Source organism: Panthera pardus, unplaced genomic scaffold (genome assembly GCF_024362965.1).
Source record: "Panthera pardus isolate Hobbes unplaced genomic scaffold, ASM2436296v1 HiC_scaffold_9, whole genome shotgun sequence".
NCBI classification, from domain to species: Eukaryota; Metazoa; Chordata; class Mammalia; order Carnivora; family Felidae; genus Panthera; species Panthera pardus.
Window position 1 is genome coordinate 1,287,399 of NW_026527024.1, and position 19,813 is coordinate 1,307,211.

The 19,813-nt window shown below is 55.6% G+C and overlaps 2 protein-coding genes across 9 annotated transcripts; one reads left to right on the forward strand and one right to left on the reverse strand.

The window, feature by feature from the left end:
- Positions 1–66: 66 nt before the first annotated feature.
- Positions 67–3,415, reverse strand: RARRES2 (retinoic acid receptor responder 2). Of its 4 annotated transcripts, none has more exons than XM_053898724.1 (6): positions 3,306–3,415; positions 2,072–2,318; positions 1,762–1,866; positions 722–817; positions 385–510; positions 67–182 (listed from the first exon to the last, which is right to left on the reverse strand). In XM_053898724.1, exons 2-5 carry the CDS (start codon positions 2,243–2,245, stop codon positions 394–396), a joined length of 492 nt encoding a protein of 163 aa, XP_053754699.1. In that variant the 5' UTR covers positions 2,246–2,318; positions 3,306–3,415; the 3' UTR covers positions 67–182; positions 385–393. The 4 variants fall into 4 exon arrangements, with proteins under 4 accessions (XP_053754699.1, XP_053754700.1, XP_053754701.1 ...); XM_053898725.1 differs by having other exon boundaries at positions 3,239–3,350; XM_053898726.1 differs by lacking the exon at positions 3,306–3,415 and adding an exon at positions 3,091–3,218.
- A 10,055-nt stretch (positions 3,416–13,470) lies between these two features.
- REPIN1 (replication initiator 1) lies at positions 13,471–19,294 on the forward strand. 5 transcript variants are annotated; one of them, XM_019453163.2, is made up of 3 exons: positions 13,471–13,488; positions 14,856–15,053; positions 16,466–19,294. In XM_019453163.2, exons 2-3 carry the CDS (start codon positions 14,897–14,899, stop codon positions 18,178–18,180), a joined length of 1,872 nt encoding a protein of 623 aa, XP_019308708.1. In that variant the 5' UTR covers positions 13,471–13,488; positions 14,856–14,896; the 3' UTR covers positions 18,181–19,294. The 5 variants fall into 5 exon arrangements, with proteins under 5 accessions (XP_019308708.1, XP_019308706.1, XP_019308709.1 ...); XM_019453161.2 differs by lacking the exon at positions 13,471–13,488 and adding an exon at positions 14,047–14,166; XM_019453164.2 differs by lacking the exons at positions 13,471–13,488; positions 14,856–15,053 and adding an exon at positions 14,054–14,166.
- The last annotated feature ends 519 nt before the right edge of the window (positions 19,295–19,813 follow it).

Consider the following 19,813-nt stretch of genomic DNA (forward strand, 5'->3'; position numbering starts at 1 on the left):
TCCTGTAAGACCTCACTCCCACAGTTGAGCCGAGAAGGAGGCCATACAAGAGGAGGAGAGCACGAATCTGGGAGAGCGGTTTTATTAGCTCAGGGATAATGGGATCGTCCTCCCTGGGCGCAGGGATGGGAGGTGGGTCTTTCACTGGTTCCCTCCTGCTGTCCGGGAAGCGGGACAAAATTCTAGAGGAAAGGAAAGAGAAGCTAAGATTTGGGTGTGAGGGAGGCTGTTTGGGTCGGTCCAAGCCTTTTTCCCAGGCTCTGAATCCTTCCCCCTTCCCCCCCCCCCACCCCCGCCTCCTCCCTGGGCCCCACCCTGGCCCAGCTTCCACCCACTGGAGGGCTGTCCCACCTCCGCCCAGTCCCCCTTGTCCTGGCCACCTACCGGCAGGCCTCAGCTGGGGGGCAGGGCCTTGAAGAAGGCAAATTGTCCCGGGAAGTAGTAGCTGTGGGGGTCCTCTCCTGCACGCTCCACCCTGCCGCACTGCCCCTCGTGCTGTTCCTCAGGCTCCTGCCAGCGCCAGCAGCGGCTCAGGCCCATGGCTGTCCCGCTGTCCCCACTGTCCCCGCAGCGGCGCCCGCCTCCACATCCCTTAGGGAATAGCGGGGCCAGGCCCAGAACCCCTCCCCCCCCTCCTTCACAACCTCCTCACCCCTTCCTCACCTCCCTGTTGCCATCCTCCTCCCCGCTCCTCTCCACCTCCTCCTCTGCCCACTCTTACCCGTTGGACCTGTGTGAGTGTGGGGCAGTGGACCATCCGGCCTAGGACTTTGTCTGCAGAGTTCAGCTTGATGCAGGCCAGGCATTTCCGCTTCCTCTGGGGAGGGGAGCATGGGGCCGGGGGAGGAGAGAGGTCAGGGCAGTCCTGTGGCCCCGGTGGGGTGGAAACTGGGGGCCGCGTGCCATGGGGATGGTTGCTCCCAGCAGGCTGTAGGGCGGAGAGGCAAGGGGTCCTGCGGGCCAGGCCCGGCCCAGGACGGGGAGATCTCACAAGTCGGGGCCCATCCTGCAGCTCTCAAGCTAATGGTGTGTGTGCAGGCAGGACTCCTTCCCCAGACGGACTCTCCCCACCGGACTTTGACCAGAGCCACTCTACTGATATATTAATTTGCATTTTCTTCTAGGATTTGATTTGAATACAAGGGTCATGACATAAAAGTCTGGAAAAAGTCACTGGTATAATCCAGTCCCTCCCTTAACAGATGGAGGGAACTGAGGCCTTCAAGGAGCTGACAGTCACAGGCTGGTGATTGGGAGGGCCGGGACTAGCACTGGATCTCCCAGATCGTGGCACTCCCAGCCTCGGGACTCCCCCGTGGCAAGGGCTGTGCCCCCGAGGTGACAGAATACAGTCAAGCCCTGTTACGAATCAGTCCAGTCTGGGCTGTGTCTACTTGAAGACTCACGAAAGTGGGGAGTTCACCGGGCCTGGGATGGGGACCCGGCAAACCCCATGCCGTGGGCCTCTTCCACCAGTGACTGGAAGCCGGAGAGAGGAGCTCGGACAGGAGGAGGACTCTCCCTGAAGAACATCTATCCTCTCTGCTCCTGCCTGTCCCGGCCCTGGCCGCCCACAGTGCCGTGACCCGGGGCCCACACAGCCAGGTCAGCCTCTAGGGAGGCTGCCCCAACCTCAGGGCTTCTTGCTGGACCCCTATGACATATGCTCGCACCGAGTGAATGCCCCCATCTCTCTCTCTCTCTTTCTCTCTCTCTTCTCTCTCTTCTCTCTCACACACACACACACAGACCTTCACTCACCCCATTGGGCTTGACTTTGCACTCAGCTTTTTTCCAGTCTTTCTTCCGGCAGCTCGTCTGCTGGAGCTTAAATTCCAGCCTCACAAAGGTCCCTGCAGGGAAGAGCTGCCGACAGACAAAGACCAGCAGCCGGCTGAGCGGCCCAGCAGTCGCTAGATGTGACCTGCCCCTCCTCCCCTGCGTGAAACAGCGCATCTGAGAAGGCGGCTGGGATGCCGGCCGCCTCTGGAGAGCTGGGTGCTCGGAGCCCAAGCGCTTCTGCACCTGCTTCCTGCCCCCACCCCTCCCCTCCCCAGGCAGTGCCACTAACCGTGTCCGTGGCACTGTCCACGCCAATCTCCTTGAAGGCCCACTGAACAGGCGGGTGCTTGTGGAATTCTTCCAGGGCCACTTGCAGGCCCCGCTGCTGGGCTGCCGTGAGCTCCGCTCTGCCCAGGCCCACCATGCCCAGCCACAGGGCCATGGGGATCAGCAGCTGCCACATGGCTTCACCTCTGTCACCCTGGCCTTGCAGAGAGTGTGTTCAGCCAGAGGAGCCACCAGCCCGGGCCCTGCAGCTGGTGGGGGAGGCAGAGGTGGAGGGGCAGGAAGTGGCCCTCTTGTCCAGACTCCCCTGGTATTCCCCTCGTCCTTGCGCCCCTCTCCACCCCACCCCCCACTTTGCCCTGGATCCAGCTCAGCCCACGGTTGGCCTTGTCCCGGCTAGATGCTGAGCTGGCTTTTGTCCTCAGGCCAAGAGCCTGGGAAGCCCTCCTGTCTCCCACTACCACGGTTCCGCCTCACTGTTTCCTAAAGCATTTTTTCTCTCCCCGTGTGAATCCAGTCCCCTTTCCTGCCTGCTGCCCCCAGAGCTCCTCTCTGCTTCCCCCACCTCAGCCTCTCCAGGTCCGCTTCTGCCCCAGCACGCCCGAGTCTGCTGGCTCCCTCCTAGTCCTGGGAGCCCTGGCCCTGGCACCCCCTCGGGCCCCCAAGGCTAACTCAAGGGGGAGGGGCAGGACACAGAAGGAGGCCAGCTGGAGGCAGAATATTTTTGGGAGGACGTAAACACAAGGGAGGGGCCCAGAGCAGGGTGGGAACCCGGAGGATGCTTAACCCTCCCTGTGCTGGGGCTGCCTGTGGCCATTGGCCCTACGTAGCCCTGATCCCCGAAACCAAACCGGGGTCTCAGCTCCGCCCTACCATGGCTTTCTTCTTTAGGCAGAAGTCTCCTTTAACTTCTTTTCTGGGGCCTTCCCCCACCACCCCTCTCCCAGCCCTTCTGATCCCATCCCCCAGCCCACCCCAGCCCACCCCAGCCCACGACTGGGGTTGCCTGAGGCATGGACCCACCCCCAGAACTCCGGTGTACTGGCGGGTCTTAGAACCAGAAGGTTACAGATGTGGAAACAGAAGCCCCCTCGGTGAAAGATACCAGGGTGTTGCCTTATAGCAAAGGCTCATGGACGGACAGACGGACAGTTGGGTTGACAGATCTCACCCTTGGAGCTGCTCCCTGTGGCCCCTCGTTTCACCTAGCTGCCTCTGGGGCCCTCTCCCCTCCTCACCTCCTCTCTGCTTCAGGGCCTCTGCTGCCCTTCTGGCCGACTGTGGCAAGCCTGTCAGCCTCTTCCTGCCCCCCACCCTCCAATCCGGTTCGGCCCCCATCTCCTCCCACACCCCCTTCCAGCTCCCAGCCCTCCCAAGGCTCCTCCCCACCCCGTTAGGATAGGCAGCCAGCCCTGGAGACCTCCCACCTCCCATCCACCCTCCCGCTTCCCCGCCCTGACTTGCCGCCTGACCTTCACCCCAACCCTGGCCAATCCACCCTCCCCTCCACTTCCCCTTGGCTGAGGAGCCCAAGCATTCAGCGGTCTTGGCCCGGCTTCTCCATGGAATATGGGGCTGCCCGGCCCCCTGTCCTGCCTCTGTAGGGCTGCCGTCTTCTTCAGCCCCTCCTGGGTGACCAGTCCCCAGCATCCTCAGACCCACATTTCGGGAAAGCCTTCCCACAAATACAGACATCCTTCAACCCGATGAGGCCTCAGGAGTCATTCGACCCCTCCCCTTGCCTCCAAGGCCACACGGAGAGAGAGGAGTATGGTGTCCAGTGACTTATCACCAGCAAACATGTTCAGTCTTGATCCTGCGTGTCTCATCCTTGGTGCTGATAGATTCAGAGGTCTCGTGCGAGTCCGCAGGCATGTCGGAACGGTGTGATGGAATTCACCAGGCTAGTGTGGGACGAGGGGGAAACTGTCCAAATACCACTCAGCCACCATGCATCCTGAGCAAATAAGAACCAGCTCTGGGACCTGGTGGGCTGGGGACCAGCACTGCCATTTCTCTGGCTCCAGGCCCTAGGCTAATTACCCCAAACAGAGGGTCTCATTTACCGCCCCCCCCCGCCCCCCCAAATCCCCGGAACTTCTGCTTCCTTCTCTGCAAGGTGGCCATCAGAAACTCCACGCTACAGGCTTGTTTTGAGGATTAAATGAGGACATACATGGAAAGTGACTGATGGCCCAGGGTTTGGCACAAGTTTCCTCCCCTTCCCTATTCACTCCTGCTGTGCTTCTCCACAGAGAGCTGACAGCTTCCTTTGCCATGTGCTCTGGGGGTACCAGAAAGACCCTTGGCTTCTGGTAGCTCAGTTACCACGGCTCCTTCCCAGCCGGCTTGTAGAACAGGTTCTGTGTCTCAACCATGGTTGTCTCCTTCCCGGCTTCTTTCTCCTTGTGAATTTGTATCTTTTTATTCATTTACCATCGTTTTGATGGAGTTTTGGAAGGGAGTAGGGATAAACACATGTGTGATCCAACATGTTTAATCAGAGTCCATGAACTATTTTTATTTATACACACTATATACAATGTACTTTATATGTGTGTGTGTGTGTGTGTGTGTGTGTATACACACATAGAGAGAGAGAGAGAGAGAGAGTTATGGGCTAAATTGTGTTCCCCTAAAATTCATATGTTGAAGTCTTAACCCCAAGTACTTCATAATGTGACTGTATTTGGAGTTTGGACTTTAAAGAGGTAATTAAAGTAAAACAAGGTCATGGTCGGGGGGGGGGGACACCAATCCAGTATGACTGGTGTCCTTATAAGAAAAGATTAGGACACAGAAGGAGGGCCACGTGAAGACACAGGGAGAAGACAGCCATCTACAAGCCAAGTAGAGGAGCTTCAGGAGAACCAACCGTGTGGACACCTTGACCTTGGACTTTTGGCCACAAGAATTGTGATCATAACTTTCTACTCTTTGAACCACCCGGTGTGTGTGTTACAGCAGCCCTAGCAAACCTACACACACATGTACAGAAGAAATCCTTTCCTAAGACTTGGTACTATGCACTCAACCCGATTATTAGAAAAGCCACGTCGTTGTCTATACGACACAATAATCAGTGATCCAAAGAATGAGGCTAGGATGGCTAATACTAGGCTGAAAAAGAATCAAAATTAACTTTTTAAGAATAAACATATGGGAGCGCCTGGGTAGCTCAGTCGGTTAAGCATCCAACTCCTGATTTCAGCTCAGGTCACGATCTCACAATTCATGAGTTCGAGCCCCGCATCAGGCTCCATGCCTGACAGTGCAGAACGGAGCCTTCTTGGCTACTCTGTCTCTTCCTCTCTCTGCCGCTCCCCTGCTTTCTCTCTTTCTCTCTCTCTCTCAAAATAAATAAGTAAACTTAAAAAAAGAAAAACATTAAAACAAAAGAATCAACATATGAATCTTGTATTTTATCTGGAAAAAATATTTAAGAGATCGGGATGCCATTTTTAATGTTTTGACGTGGCAGGAAATGAAACTTGGATTTTAATCAGTGGAAGTACCTTAATATTAACATGCCATTAACATTTTAAAATTTATAATTACTCTTTCAAGAAAATTCAGCAAACTAATACGAGGAATTTGCATCTTTATGGAGTACATTTAAAGAGTCAGCTTCATGATGCAAAAATATTTTCCTAAATCAAAGTGGTCAGAAGGCAAATACCAACCTGAATATCCAACAGACCTCATGGAGTCCATTAAACCTCACGCAGGGATCCACCACTAGATGGAGATGGTGAGCACAAGCTAGGTCCTTTACCCCTCGCCAGTTCTGTGCCAATTTTTTCTTTAAAAAAAAAAAAAAAAAAAAAAAATTAATGTTTATTTATTTCTGAGACAGACAGGGACAGAGCATGAGTGGGGAAGGGGCAGGGAGAGAGGGAGACACAGAATCCGAAGCAGGCTCCAGGCTCCTAGCTGTCAGAGCAGAGCCTGACGCGGGGCTCGAACTCACGAACCACCTGAGCCCAAGTCGGTGGCTCAGTCGACTGAGACACCCAGGCGCCCCTCTACCATTTTTTTCAAATAATAGGCTGTAGAATTATTTTTCTTACATACTTGCGGTAGCCTATGGTCACTTTTTGATTTATGGTTTAACTGTAAGAAGTGTTTTTAGCTCCATCTGACCCATAAATCATGCCAATCTGTTACAATGATTTTTGTCTACCCTGCACACATTTGTTAGAACTGTGAACCAGGGCAGGCACAGATAATAAACAGCGTCTCCACCAGTGGAAGGTTCTTAGAGCAGTTTAGAAGCTATGAAATTAAATACTTTCCAAATGTTTTTTTTAAAAATAATTTTATTTTTTATAATGTGGTTGAATGTAGTAATTTAATGGAATGTTACTGTGTACTAGTTAATGATGTTATATTGTAATTTAAAAAAAAATTTAATGTTTACTTATTTTTGAGAGAGAGAGACAGAGCGTGAGCCTGGGAGGGGCAGAGAAAGAGGGAAACACAGAATCCGAAGCAGGCTCCAGGCCCTGAGCTGTTAGCACAGAGCCCAACGCGGGGCTCGAACCCATGAACTGTGAGATCTCGACCTGAGCGGAAGCGGGATGCTCAACCGGCTGAGCCACCCGGGCGCCCGTACTAGTGTAATTCCTAATAACGTCCTCAGAACAAACCTTCTTAAGTCCCGTTTAGAGGAGACTCTTCTCATGTTTTAAGACAGCTGAGGCCAACCACCTCTGAGAACATCTGAGGTCTCATTGGCCAGTTCTGAAGGCATCGAATTTAACTGTGACCCAGATTTGGTCTTGGAACGGAGGAGAAAGGCTCTGAGTTGAAACCAGGCTTTACGTTCTGACTCGCCACGTGGATTTGTTTGAGAGGAGTCTGGGTGGGAACGAGCTCAGGTCGGAGGTAGCACTTTCGGTATTTGGTGAACACGCACAGCGGTGCGTGTCCCTTGCAGGAAGGAAACACTTGCACATACACCTGCTTCTGCTGAACTGCGAAGGCTTCACAGAGGTTCTATTTAGAATTTCCTTGTGTTTCTACATCAAGCCTGGCTTTTAGTAGATTTTTAAACCACGAATGGATACCCACAGGCTTCCAAATCCATCTTTTGAATTGAGTTGAAGAAGACACAGCCCGATGCCAGTCGGGAGTAGAAATAGACACTGCATCATCCTAATAGAGGCGATCTGACCTGGAAAGGGTAAAAATGGAGATCTCCAGGGAAAGTCAAGGACCTCCTCTCTTGGCTGAGACGCCAAAATGCTCTGTTGCCACTCTTCCTGGCAGCGTGTGGTCCTGAGAGCAAATCACCAAGCGGCTGGTAAACGTGGTCCCCAGGACGTCAGGCGTCCTCCTCCCGCTGAGCATCGGTTCCCCTCAGAGCCAGAGGCTCCTCAAAGGTTCTCGCGTTCCTGTCATTCTAGAATAATGTTCTGGATAAAAGAATATGTCTGAGGCACTGCTACCTACAGTCAGAATCCTTCAAGGGGGAGAATTACAGACCCAAGTTTTCTCCTAAGTGTCTTCTTTTTTGCCTCCCTCACATACTGATTGGAGTTTTCCTATGACGAAGTGGTATTTTTCTCTCAGAGTTCCGTGAGACTCCTATCATCTGCTTAACAAGCAGTGGCCAGGGTGGGGAGAGTTTGAAGTTTGCTGGTAAACGGTTGATCCAGAATGCTGCCTCCACACCTGTGTGTTCCAATCCAATTCACTCAGCGTGGGCTGGAGCTCTTCTGTTTCCTCAGTCATTTGGCCCACAGCGCTTACCGAGTTCCTACCATGAACCTGAAGCCTTTCTAGAGGCTGGCTACAGTAGACAAGACAGGCCAGATCCTTGCTTTCTAAGTGAGTACATATCTAAACGGTTTCCCGTGGGTGACGAGAGCAATGCAGAACAGTAAAGCCGAATAGGGCAGCTAGCAGGTGATGGGGTAGGAGCCGGTGGGGGACTGATAAAGACCCTCTGATCCCTGCTCAGGGCCCAGTGGCTGGAGTCTATGAATGTTACCTTATATGGCAAAGGGGGCTGCAGATGTGAGTAGGCTAAGAATTTTGAGATGGGGAGATTATGTTGGGGAGCGATAATTAACAACAAAATCTCCTACCAACCCGGCAAAAACTCTCCTCAAAGGCAGAAGAGAAAGAAAACAGTTTGTCGAATAAACAAGAAACCAGGAAGAGATGTACATTACAGGCAGTCCGCTAAGAGATCGGGAAAATAGAAAGAGATCTCACCCTGTTACACAGCCCAGCAGATGCACACACACACACGCACACACACACACACACACTCTGACTCACTCACTCACTCACTCACTCAAGATAAAGTGTAACTAGTCCTTCCCGGATTTGTCACCCGTAGTTCATCCTGAATTCACCTGGTGATTGGGGTAGCCACCTGTGTTTGCTAATTGCCTTTATGCAAAGGAAAAATGCACGGCTCCTATCTTTATGGCAGGAGGTGGGTTTGCAGCTTGGAGCCAGGGGCCCACAGAAGTCAGGCTCCCACCCTTCCTCCCTGGGTGTGTGGGGGGGCGGGGAGGCAGCGGGACCCAGGATCACCATCTTCCTTGATGTTTACATATCAGAGAGGTGGCTCCCAGGGCTTTGGGAAAGAGGCCTGGGCTGCAAAGCTGGCAAGAGGCTTGTGGTAGCTTTTAAAAGGATTTGCATGCATCTCCAAGGGGCAGAGAAAAACTCACAATGACAACTTTTCTTTTCTAATTTTTTTTTATGTTTATTTTTGAGAGACAGAGCGCGATTGGGGGAGGGGCAGAGAGAGAGGGAGACACAGAATTCCAAGCAGGCTCCAGGCTCTGAGCTGTCAGCACAGAGCCCGACGCGGGGCTTGAACCCACAAACCAGGAGACCATGACCTGAGCTGAAATCGGACTCTTAACCGACTGAGCCACCCAGCCGCCCCATCATGATGAGTTTTCTCAAGTAAATGCTCTAGGGGAAGGGGTGGGGAGGGAAAGTCTGTCCCTTTTTGCACCAGGGAGAATTAAAACTTATTTTTCATACTTTTAACTTGTATTTGCCCTCGCAATTAGCCTGGATTGTTCGAGTGGCCCCCACACATGATCACAAGAGTCCTCACAAGAGAGAGGCAGGGGGAGCTCTGACTCCAACAGGGACAGATGTGGCAACCAAAGTGACGCGCTACACTGTTGGCCTGGAAGCCGGAGGAAGGGAAGCCCCGGGAAACACAGGACGCAGCTCTAGAAGCTGCAGGATGTGAGGAGACCAGATTTTCCCTTAGAGCCTCCGGAGGGAACACAGACTTGCCGACCCCTCGATTCCTGCCCTAGCCGACTTTGGACTTCTGGCCTCTTCCAGAACCGCGAGAGAACACATGTGTGTTGTCCTAAGCCACCAGATTGGTGGTAATTTGTCACAGCAGGCCACAGGAAGCTCCTACAGGTGCAGAGAGGAGGGCCTTTCACTGGGAAGAGCTTTTGGAGGAGAGGAAACTCGAGCTGGGATCTGAGGGAAGTGATGAGTGATCCCAGCGGATGGAACCGCCACGGCAAAGGCCCCATGGGGGGACTGGGCTCTTGTGGCTGGGCAGCGTCCAGCCAGACAGGTGGGGGGGTGGCCAGGGACAGAGGCGGGCGTGGTCAGACCCGGTGGAACCCGAGAGAGACACTGGCCATCTGAGAGGTTTCCAAATAAGGGGCCATGCTGGCCCAGGATTGGGCCTGGGGCAGGGGGGGAGAGTAGGGGAGGCTGGCGGAAGGGCCTGGGGCAGTGAGGGGGCACAGCTGGGAGGCGCCTGGGCACTGGCTTCACCGCAGGAAATCAGATCTCTACCTGGTTTGCTACTGACCAATTCTGTGCTTTTCCTTTCAGAAAAAAACAGACACCACAGGAGAAGGTCTGGTGCAGCAGTTTGGGTGGGGGGGACCTTTGCCCTCCGTCTGGGGCTGCTCTTACAGCACCGCCTTGCCTTGCACAAGGAGGGGCGCTTTGATCTTTTCTTGAGGAGTTTCCACGACACTGAGCAGGCTCCTTTGCCCAGGTGCTGGCCTGGGACACTCAGGGCCTTCCTCAGTGGGGGCCGCGGCTGCTTTCTGCCCACATCCCCATGGGGGAGGCTCACGATGGAGGGCTGCCTGAGCAGGTGCACGGGGCCAGCAGGCATGCCCTCCACCAAGGTCTGCTGGGACCTTTTCAGCCTCCTCCCCCGGCTGCCCGCAAACTCCTGGACTGAGCCCTGTGAGGGTTTCCAGTCTGCCTTCGGGAAGCTGTCTCAAGCCAGAGTTAACAAGTGTTAGTTGCGTTAGTGACGTTCTCTCCAGCTTTTCAACAGCCACCCATTCAAAATTTGTCAGCAACTGCTTGGTTTCATTTCATATTAAGTACTACCCCCCAAGAGAGATTTCCATCGCTAAACCAGGGCTACGAGTCCCCTCAACATCCTTTCATGGAAAATAGCGCGCGCCATTTCTGTGTGGCTCGTGAAGGGGTGAGCCTGTGGCCCAGTGGCAGATGGCCGGCGCTGACTCCCTATTTGTTGGATGTCCAGTGAGTCCAGTGGGGACGGCTGGGACAGTGTATCTGCGAGAGGTGGACGCGGTTTTCCCTCTTGCAGATACAGGACGGCTTCCAGACAATACTTGATCATGGGGGGCCTGGTGGCTTAGTGGGTTGAGCGTCTGAGTCTTGATTTTGGCTCAGGTCATGATCCCAGGGTTGTGGGATCGAGCCCTGTCTCCGGCTCTGCCCTGGACGTGGAGTCTGCTTGAAATTCTCTCCCTCTCCCGCTTGTGCACATGCTTTCTCTCTAAAATAAAAAATAATAAAAAGAGATGCTATGGCCTAACAAAACATTTTAAACAATACTCGATTCTCTTCAAGGAGGATTTCTGGAGACATGGTTCCCCTCATCCCCTGGCATGCCCACCTACTTTGTCATCTAATCCAGTAGTGGGAGCCAGCCATCGTGGGAGGGGAAGGGGGATCCTCCCTGAGCCCCTGGCAATTTTTGCTGTCCGGTGGGTCCTATACCCTGTCCAGCCCCATCATTCTCTGGCGAGCACGTCAGAGCTACTCCACCGGGGCAGGCCACTTGGCTGGCTGCTGTACCTCCTCCCTACATCCTCCTCCCCCCCTACACCCTCCTCTAAGGCATACTGAGGGGTAAAGTCTCAAATACCAAGGCCTAGAATTCCTGGCTGGTAGAAAGTCAGGGAATCCCTCGCAACTCCTGTGTTCATTTCGTCTCTGCAGAGCAAGGGACCCATCATTTCCTTTGGCTATGCCAGAAGAGGAAGTTACAGCAGGTGCTTAACTCCTGACTGGGCGGGAAGACACTCCTTCCATCGGGGCCCAGGGAGTGAGGGAGTAGTTAATGGACTTCAGTGAAGAGCCTTTCGACTAAGAGACTCTGATTACCAACAGAGGAAGATACTTTGGAGGGTCTGTGAAGGAATTTCCCATTGAGGGTGCTTGTGGGATTGCAGTGTTTGGATGTATCACATTTAGCCATGAACTGATGGATATCTCACAATTACTCTGGGCTGGCCCAGCATTTGGTCTACACGTTTGTTTATTTTTGAGAGAGACAGAGTGTGAGGAGGGGAGGGATAGAGAGAGAGGGAGACGCAAAATCCGAAGCAGGCTCCAGGCTCTGAGCTGTCAGCACAGAGCCCGACACAGGGCTTGAACTCACAAACTGTGAGGTCATACCCTGAGCTGAAGTTGGACACTTAACTGACTGAGCCACCCAGGCGCCCCTACATTTAATCTACAAATAGAAACCTTGACTGTGAGAAGTAAAATAAGACCTAAACAAATGCAGGGACCTGAATCTCAAATCTCTTCAAATGGATTTTAAAATATTGACAAGAAAAAATTTTAAATATGGGCAAATTCTAAAGTTTATTTGGAAGAATAAACGACTGTCTGTAGCCAAGAAAGTTTTTTTGGGGGGAAAAAAAGAAATCTGTGCATAGGGGGAGTACTTACATTATTAGATATTAAAACTTATTTTCTGTGATAAAAATATACACATAAAATTTAATTTGGGGTGCAGTGGCTGCTCTATATATGACACCCAAGGCAGAAACCATGAAAGTCTTTTACTTTATAAGAAATGAGCCCCCAGTGTGATATAAAACCAATTTCCCAGCTTTTAAAAATGGACGAATAGAGGGGCGCCTGGGGGGCTCAGTCGGTTAAGGGCCCAACTGTTGTTGGCTGGGGTCTTGATCTCAAGGTCGTGAGTTTGGGCCCCACACTGGACTCTGTGCTGGGCGTGGAGCCTACTTAAAAAAAAAAACAAAAAACAAAAAACATACATACAAATAGAAAAGTGAGCAAAGGGACATAAGCAAATTCGCCAAAAAAAAAAAAAAAAAAAAAAAAAAAGAAATACAAAAAGGCAACACATAACTACGTGAAAAAACAAGTCAGCTCACTAGTAATCCAGGAAGTGACATATGAAATTCAAAACAATGAGAAATAATGACTTTATTTACTTATTTTTTAATGTTTTATTATTTATTTTTGGGAGAGAGCCACACACACAGCATGATCAGGGGAGGGGCAGAGAGAGAGAGGGAGACACAGAATCCGAAGGAGGCTCCAGGCTCTGAGCTGTCAGCACAGAGCCCAACATGGGGCTTGAACTCACCAACAGTGAGATCATGACCCGAGCCAAAGTCAGACCTTAACTGACTGAGCCACCCAGGCACCCCAACAATGACTTTAAATTTGAAAAAAAAAATAGCCCGTGTTGTCAATAAGATGGAAAAATGGGCATTTCTCAAGGGAAAGCTAATAAAATTTCCTGGAAGGTAATTTAGAAAACATTTAAAAAATATACTGTGTCTTTGACCCATCAGTTGCCCACTCCTAGAATTTTAAAATCAGGCATGTACGATAAAGGATGAATCTATAATGATCAATGATATAGAAAAACAAGAAAATGTATCTGTACATTTATTCTGCCATTAAGGATCATGTCATAAAAGAATATCCAATAAAATGGGAGAAATGGGCAGAATACATTTTTGCATCGCATTATCCCAATCACATCAAACATGCATAGGTAAGCATAGAAAAAACATCGGAGGAGACATACCAAAACACGAAATGTAACGGATCTAAGAGTAGGAGAGATTTTTATATTCTGTTTCCTACTGTGGCAACAGATTTAAGTGTTTTAAAAATGATTGTATACTTAACATTGACTTTGTTGAAAAGCACAAAAGTGCATGACACTGTAATAGCCTGGAAACCCCAGGAAGTGTATGGTTTGGAAAGCCACGGCCACCTGCTCGGCGGTGAGTCACGGGCGCAGGCTCGCACCTGCCTCCGCACTCGCCAACCGGCTGCCGCGCGCTTCCAAGCGAAATGCCCGGTGCGAGAGCTGTCCCTGAGCCAGGCCCCATGCCCCCGGCCCCGGGAAGCAGCGAACGCCTGCTCGTGGTAATTTCTGGAATTGAGGGCATTCCCTTTGTAAAGTTCACGCGATCGGGCCTTTCCTTTCTCCACTCGTGAACAAACCAGAAGCCAGGCTTTCGGGTCAGCCGCGCCGCCCCCAGCCAGGGGTATTTCGATCCTGCAGCGAGGCCAGAGGTCGAGGTGGCCGACGGCGGCCGCAGCGGGGCAGGGGTGGCCGGGAGGCCGCGAGCGCCCTCTCGGAGGAAGCCAACGAGGCCGGGTCTAGCCCAGGGACCGCGGCCCGGCCACGCGGTCGCGCAGGGACGCGTGTCCTCCGCAGGGACAAAGGGTCGGGAAACTTGATCCGGGCCCGTCCCGGAAAATCCGGGCTGCGGTCGCCATGGCTACCGAGTCGGGCTCCCGGCAGCCGCCCCCGACCCGGCCCAGCCCGCGAGGGGGCGCTGGGAGGAGGGGTGCGGAGGGGACTGGCCCCGCCGCCCGCCCCGCCCTCCGGCCGCGGCCGCCGGCCCCAGCCCGCGACTGACCCTCGGCAGCTCCTGTAGTCACGTGGCGCTGGGAACCGGCGGGGGGGCTGGGCCCGGGCCTGGCAGTTGTGAACTCGAACCTGCCGCTGTCGCCGCGCGGGGTGGGGAGCGCGGCCGCCGGCGCCGGCGTTCCGGCCTCATGGACGCGCGACGCGCCTCCGCGCACCCCGCCGGAGAGGTTCGTCCCGGGCAGGGCGCGGGGTTCCACGCGGGCCCGAGGCGGGCGGCCCTACCTGCCGGGCGCGTGACTGTGTGTGCGCTGTGTGTGTTTGGGGGGGGGGGGGCGGACAGTGCTGGACCGAAGGGGGGGGCGAGCCCGCGCACCTGCGCACAGGCTCCGCGAGGTGCGCTCTGCGTGGGGACCCGAAAGGGCCCATTCGGGGTGCGCGGAGCCGTATGTCCGCGACGTGGACGCGGGACACGCGCGAAAACAAAAGGGGGGTGTGGGGTCTCCACGACCCTTTGCCGTCCAGAAGGCGCAAGGGGATTGTGACCGAGACCTGGCCACCCTAGCTCGCCCTACGCAGCCCCTTGGGAAACGGGCCTGGAATTCCTGTTGGGAGGAGGGTGGGGGAAGGGGAGCCAGCAGGGATTCCCGAGTTTCTGCCATCGGCCGGCCTTTGGCCATCAGCATGGAGAATTCGTGCTGTGACCTTACCAGTGGAGGAAATGACCCCCGAACGCTGGCGTGTACTTCCTTGGTGAAGGGGACACATTCATTTATTAATCCAGGAGCCATTAAGGTTCCCCTGCCGGGCGGGGTGTCGAGCCTGGGTGGGGGAGGGGGTTGTGGCTGGCGAGGACACAAAGATGACTGCCCTAGAGGAGCTCAGAGCCTCACGCGTGTTTTCTCTCCCCTCCCCGCAGGTAAGGCTGGCCTCTCTGCGCTCAGAGGTCTGAGCTCTGCCATGGGGGTAGGGGTGTCTTTACTGCTGCAGTTTTCTCTGACATCTGGGGGCTACCAGAGTGTGGGCCGAAGCAGGCGCTACAGCCGCAGAAGTATCCCCAGGAACATCCCCCGGAGGAGCTGGAAAAAGCCTCATCTCCAGCTCTACGGTCTGCAGGGTAGAGTCTGGCCTTCTTTGTTGGGTTCCCACACCATTCCACAGCCCCAGTGCTCAGATCTCCTCCTGGAGGAAGGAAGTCACCTGTAGGGGGGAAGGATCACATTCTCGTACCAGCGTCTTCCCTGTGCTCAGTCTGGCCGTGGGGAATGAGTCATGTCTGAGCTCCGCCAGAGGAGTTCTGCTCTAGGGGATTTAGGGAGGATGTGTCCGGAGGTTGCAAGCCCGCAGCGAAGGTCCATTAAGAGGCTAACTACCACCCACCCCTCAGTGGCTATAGGAAGCTCTTCTTGAGGAATCTGGGCTCCCTGGCACCGCGGAATAGCTGAATGTGGGGCAGCCCCCGGTGGGGTTGGGGCATGACCTGGCAGGGGACCCAGATTACAGTCTTGTCTTTCCTCCCCTTCTCTTGCCCCAGTAATCGCTACCACCCCGGGGGAGGCAGGGATCCGGGCCCGAGGCTAACAGGCTGTGGGTGTTCCTTGGATTCATGGGTGCTTTCCTTCTCGCGATGTCCTAATCGCGTGTGGGTGGAGGGGGGCGGGCAGGCAGAGCGTGGGCACCGCCTGGACAGACAGTGGCCTGGCGTTCTGCAGTCCTGGGAGTACCATCCAAGCGCTGCCCTCCTGTTCCCCAGAAGCGCTGTTCTCTCTTGCTCTCCAGGCTTCCGCCCTGAGACACTGAGGTTAGGGAGGCCAGAAATGCCTCCCCTGTGGTGCGCTTAGAGCCCGGGAGAGGGTAAATAGGATAAGGGCCGTAGGAGTTTCTGTGGGAGCTGTACACACCCCGGTGTTTTGGAGGAAAGAACGCTAACTGGGAGTTTAGAAGGCCTGTCCCCTAGTCTTGGTTCTGCTTTTGGTTTACCGTGTCCTCTCAGGCAAGTTCCCTCCTTCCTCTTATGCCTCAGAGTTGCTTCATCTGTCAAGCAGGGAGCTTAATAATGTCTGTTCATCCAGCCTCACAAGGTTGCTACTCAAAGGTAGCAAGAGGAAATAGTAGAAACAAGCCGAGGGCAGCAGGGAAGCACTTGAAAAGTGGAAAGCACTAGAGGGAGAGGGGACGGCGTTTTCTGGTGAGTCCTAAGGCAGGAATGTTTGTGCAGCCAACGCTGGAGTGTTTACTCCATGCCAGACCCGGGGTGACTGCCACGAGGGGGATTCCAAGAAGTGTCAGAGTTCTTCCCTTCTGGTAGTTTCCAGGCTCAATGAACACTTAGGACAAATACACTTGGAATGGTATCTAGAAGCCCCTGACTGAACTGACGCAGAACACAGAAGGCAATAGAAGGGTAGTCCTGATTCAAGGGCTCTAGCAGTTCAGAGATTTGAGCTCCTCTCGGGCCTGGGGTCGGCCAGGGAGGAACGGGGGCAGGATGAGTTGATCCCCAGAGTGACGCTGCTTTTCCACCCTCAGCAGAGGAAGAACCCATGCTGGAACGTCGCTGCAGGGGCCCCCTGGCCATGGGCCCAGCCCAGCCCAGGCTCTCTGGGCCCTCCCAGAAGTTGCCCCCGACCCTGGAGAAGGAGCCCCGCGGGCTGAGGTTACAAGGCACTTCCGTGGCCCAGTCGGGCAGCCAAGCCCCGGGCAGGGCCCATCGCTGTGCCCACTGTCGAAGGCACTTCCCCGGCTGGGTGGCCCTGTGGCTTCATGCCCGACACTGCCAGGCCCGCCTGCCCCTGCCCTGTCCTGAATGCGGCCGGCGCTTCCGGCACGCCCCCTTCTTGGCGCTGCACTGCCAGGTCCATGCCGCCGCCACCCCAGATCTGGGCTTCGCCTGCCACCTCTGCAGGCAGAGCTTCCGAGGTTGGGTGGCCCTGGTTCTGCATCTGCGAGCCCACTCGGCCGCAAAGCGGCCCATCGCCTGCCCTGAATGTGAGAGACGCTTCTGGCGACAAAAGCAGCTTCGAGCTCACGCGCGGAGGTGCCACCCCCCAGCCCCGGAGGCCCGGCCCTTCATATGTGGCAACTGTGGCCGCAGCTTTGCCCAGTGGGACCAGCTAGTTGCTCACAAGCGGGTTCACGTAGCCGAGGCCCTGGAGGAGGCAGCAGCCAAGGCTCTGGGGCCCCGGCCTCGGGGCCGCCCGGCCGTGACCGCCCCCCGGCCCGGTGGAGACGCGGTCGACCGCCCCTTCCAGTGTGCCTGCTGCGGCAAGCGCTTTCGGCACAAGCCCAACTTGATCGCCCACCGCCGCGTGCACACGGGCGAGCGGCCCCACCAGTGCCCCGAATGCGGCAAGCGCTTCACCAATAAGCCCTACCTGACCTCACACCGGCGCATCCACACTGGCGAGAAGCCCTACCCGTGCACGGAGTGCGGGCGCCGCTTCCGCCACAAACCCAACCTGCTGTCTCACAGCAAGATCCACAAGCGGTCCGAAGGGTCCGCGCCGGGCGTCCCCGGCGCGGGGAGCCCCCAGCTTCCGGCCGGCCCGCAGGAGGCCTCGTCGGAGCCCCCCGCCGAGGCCCCGCTGAAACCCGCCCTTGAGCCTGCGCCCGAGGCCCCGGGAGCGCCCCCGCGGGCCCCGGCGGCCGCGACCCCCTCGCTCTTCGGCTGCGAAGACTGTGGCCGCAGCTTCCGGCTGGAGCGCTTCCTGCGGGCCCACCAGCGGCAGCACACCGGGGAGCGGCCCTTCACCTGCGCCGAGTGCGGGAAGAACTTCGGCAAGAAGACGCACCTGGTGGCGCACTCCCGGGTGCACTCGGGCGAGCGGCCCTTCGCCTGCGAGGAGTGCGGGCGCCGCTTCTCCCAGGGCAGCCACCTGGCCGCCCACCGGCGCGACCATGCCCCCGAGCGGCCCTTCGTCTGCCCGGACTGCGGCAAGGCTTTCCGCCACAAGCCCTACCTGGCGGCCCACCGGCGCATCCACACCGGCGAGAAGCCCTACGTCTGCCCGGACTGCGGCAAAGCCTTCAGCCAGAAGTCCAACCTGGTGTCCCATCGGCGCATCCACACGGGCGAGCGCCCCTACGCCTGCCCCGACTGCGACCGGAGCTTCAGCCAGAAGTCCAATCTCATCACCCACCGCAAGAGCCACATCCGGGACGGCGCCTTCTGCTGCGCCATCTGCGGCCAGACCTTTGACGACGAGGAGAAGCTCCTGGCCCATCAGAAGAAGCATGATGTGTGAGAGGGCAGGGGCTGCGGAGGCTGAGGGCGAGGGGGCCCCCGGGAGCCCTTCACGGGGGAGCGTTGCCGTGGGCCTGGGCCGTCGGGGGGCCCCTAGGTTGCTGCTGGTGTAGGCGAGGGGTGGGAGAGGCAGCCAGTGAGCTGGGGGCCCTGTTAGAGAGGGAGGTCTGGCCCCCCTGCGGCCGGGGAGGCCACTGTCGGGGGCACAGGGACCCTGGCCTCCAGCTGGTGTTTGCTAAGGTTCTGTCCTGACTGTCCTGTGCCCTGGAAAAGTAGCAATAGCAGCTCCACTTACCCCTTAGAGCCCTCTGGCTGGAGGGGCCACCAGGGGGCAGGAAGAAGACCCTTCCCCTCTGGTGTTAACGCCTTAATGTCCTTGTCCTTTATTATGAATTCCTTCCGCTGGTTTTTTTTTTTTTTTTTTTTTTTTTTTTTTTTTTTTTTTTTGGAAGTAGGTGTGGTACAGTCCTTAGTAAATGAGCACTTGGGAGGAAAAGTGGACCAGCTGGATACACCTGGGAGAACCTGCTGGCCTTGTTAGGCAGCACCTGGGCCTTTTCCAGCACTGAGAGGTGAGGCCGTGCTGCTGTAACCTGTCCCACCCTGTCCCCTTCCTCCTGCCCCTGCATAGGCACCTGGACCGAGAGAGACCCATCTGCTGTTAGCACTCAGCTCCACCCTGTCCCTCCCCACCGTCAACACCCCGCCCTCCCGGCGCTCTGAGCGTCCCCTGACTGTCAGCAGCCCTGTGTCCAGGCTTTTGTCTGAACACCCCAACCCTCCACTCCTTCCGGAACTCAACATGGTGGAAAGGACTGCCCCACTGATAATGGAGGGTCAGCCGGCAGGAAGATAGGGGCGAGGTTCCTTTTCAGCCTTTCTAGGGCATGGATGCCCAGTCTCAGCTTGAACGCTTAGGTGACGGGTAGTCCCCACCTCCTGAGGCCCTGGTCCTATTGTAGGATAATTCTAATTGTTAGAAATTCTTCCTTAGAATGAATGGAATCTGCTTTCCTGTAATTTCTACCTACCGGGGCTCCTTCTGTTCTCTGGAATGAAACGGAACAACCGCTTACCCTCCTTTTCAAACTAGAGAATAAAGATTTGGTTTTAGAGCTGGTGGCCGAGTGTTCCTTTCTCCCGGGGAGCTGTGTAGTTCGAAGGAGCAGCAGCATACTCTGCTCTGAGGAGGGGAATTTGGGGGCGGGGGTTGGCCACAGGACAAGTGCCCCACTCGGGCTCCTTTGCACCCTGCCTCCAGTTCTTCCTGGGGGGGGAGGCCAGGTGCACCCCGCAGGTGGGACTGGTTCTCCGGGGGACTTTCTGTGGGGTCGAGTCAGACTTGTCCGGTGCCAGTTATCAGGAGGAAAAGGTCTGATGTCAGTGTCCTGCAGTGCCTTCCAGGCTGGCCCGCTGCAGCCCCCCACATCTGGAACTACAGATGTTTCCCTGCACCGGTTGTCTCCTACAAATTTGGGTGCCTATTTTTTTTTTTTGGGACAGAGAGAGACAGAGCATGAACGGGGGAGGGGCAGAGAGAGAGGGAGACACAGAATCGGAAACAGGCTCCAGGCTCCGAGCCATCAGCCCAGAGCCCGACGCGGGGCTCGAACTCACGGACCCTGAGATTGTGA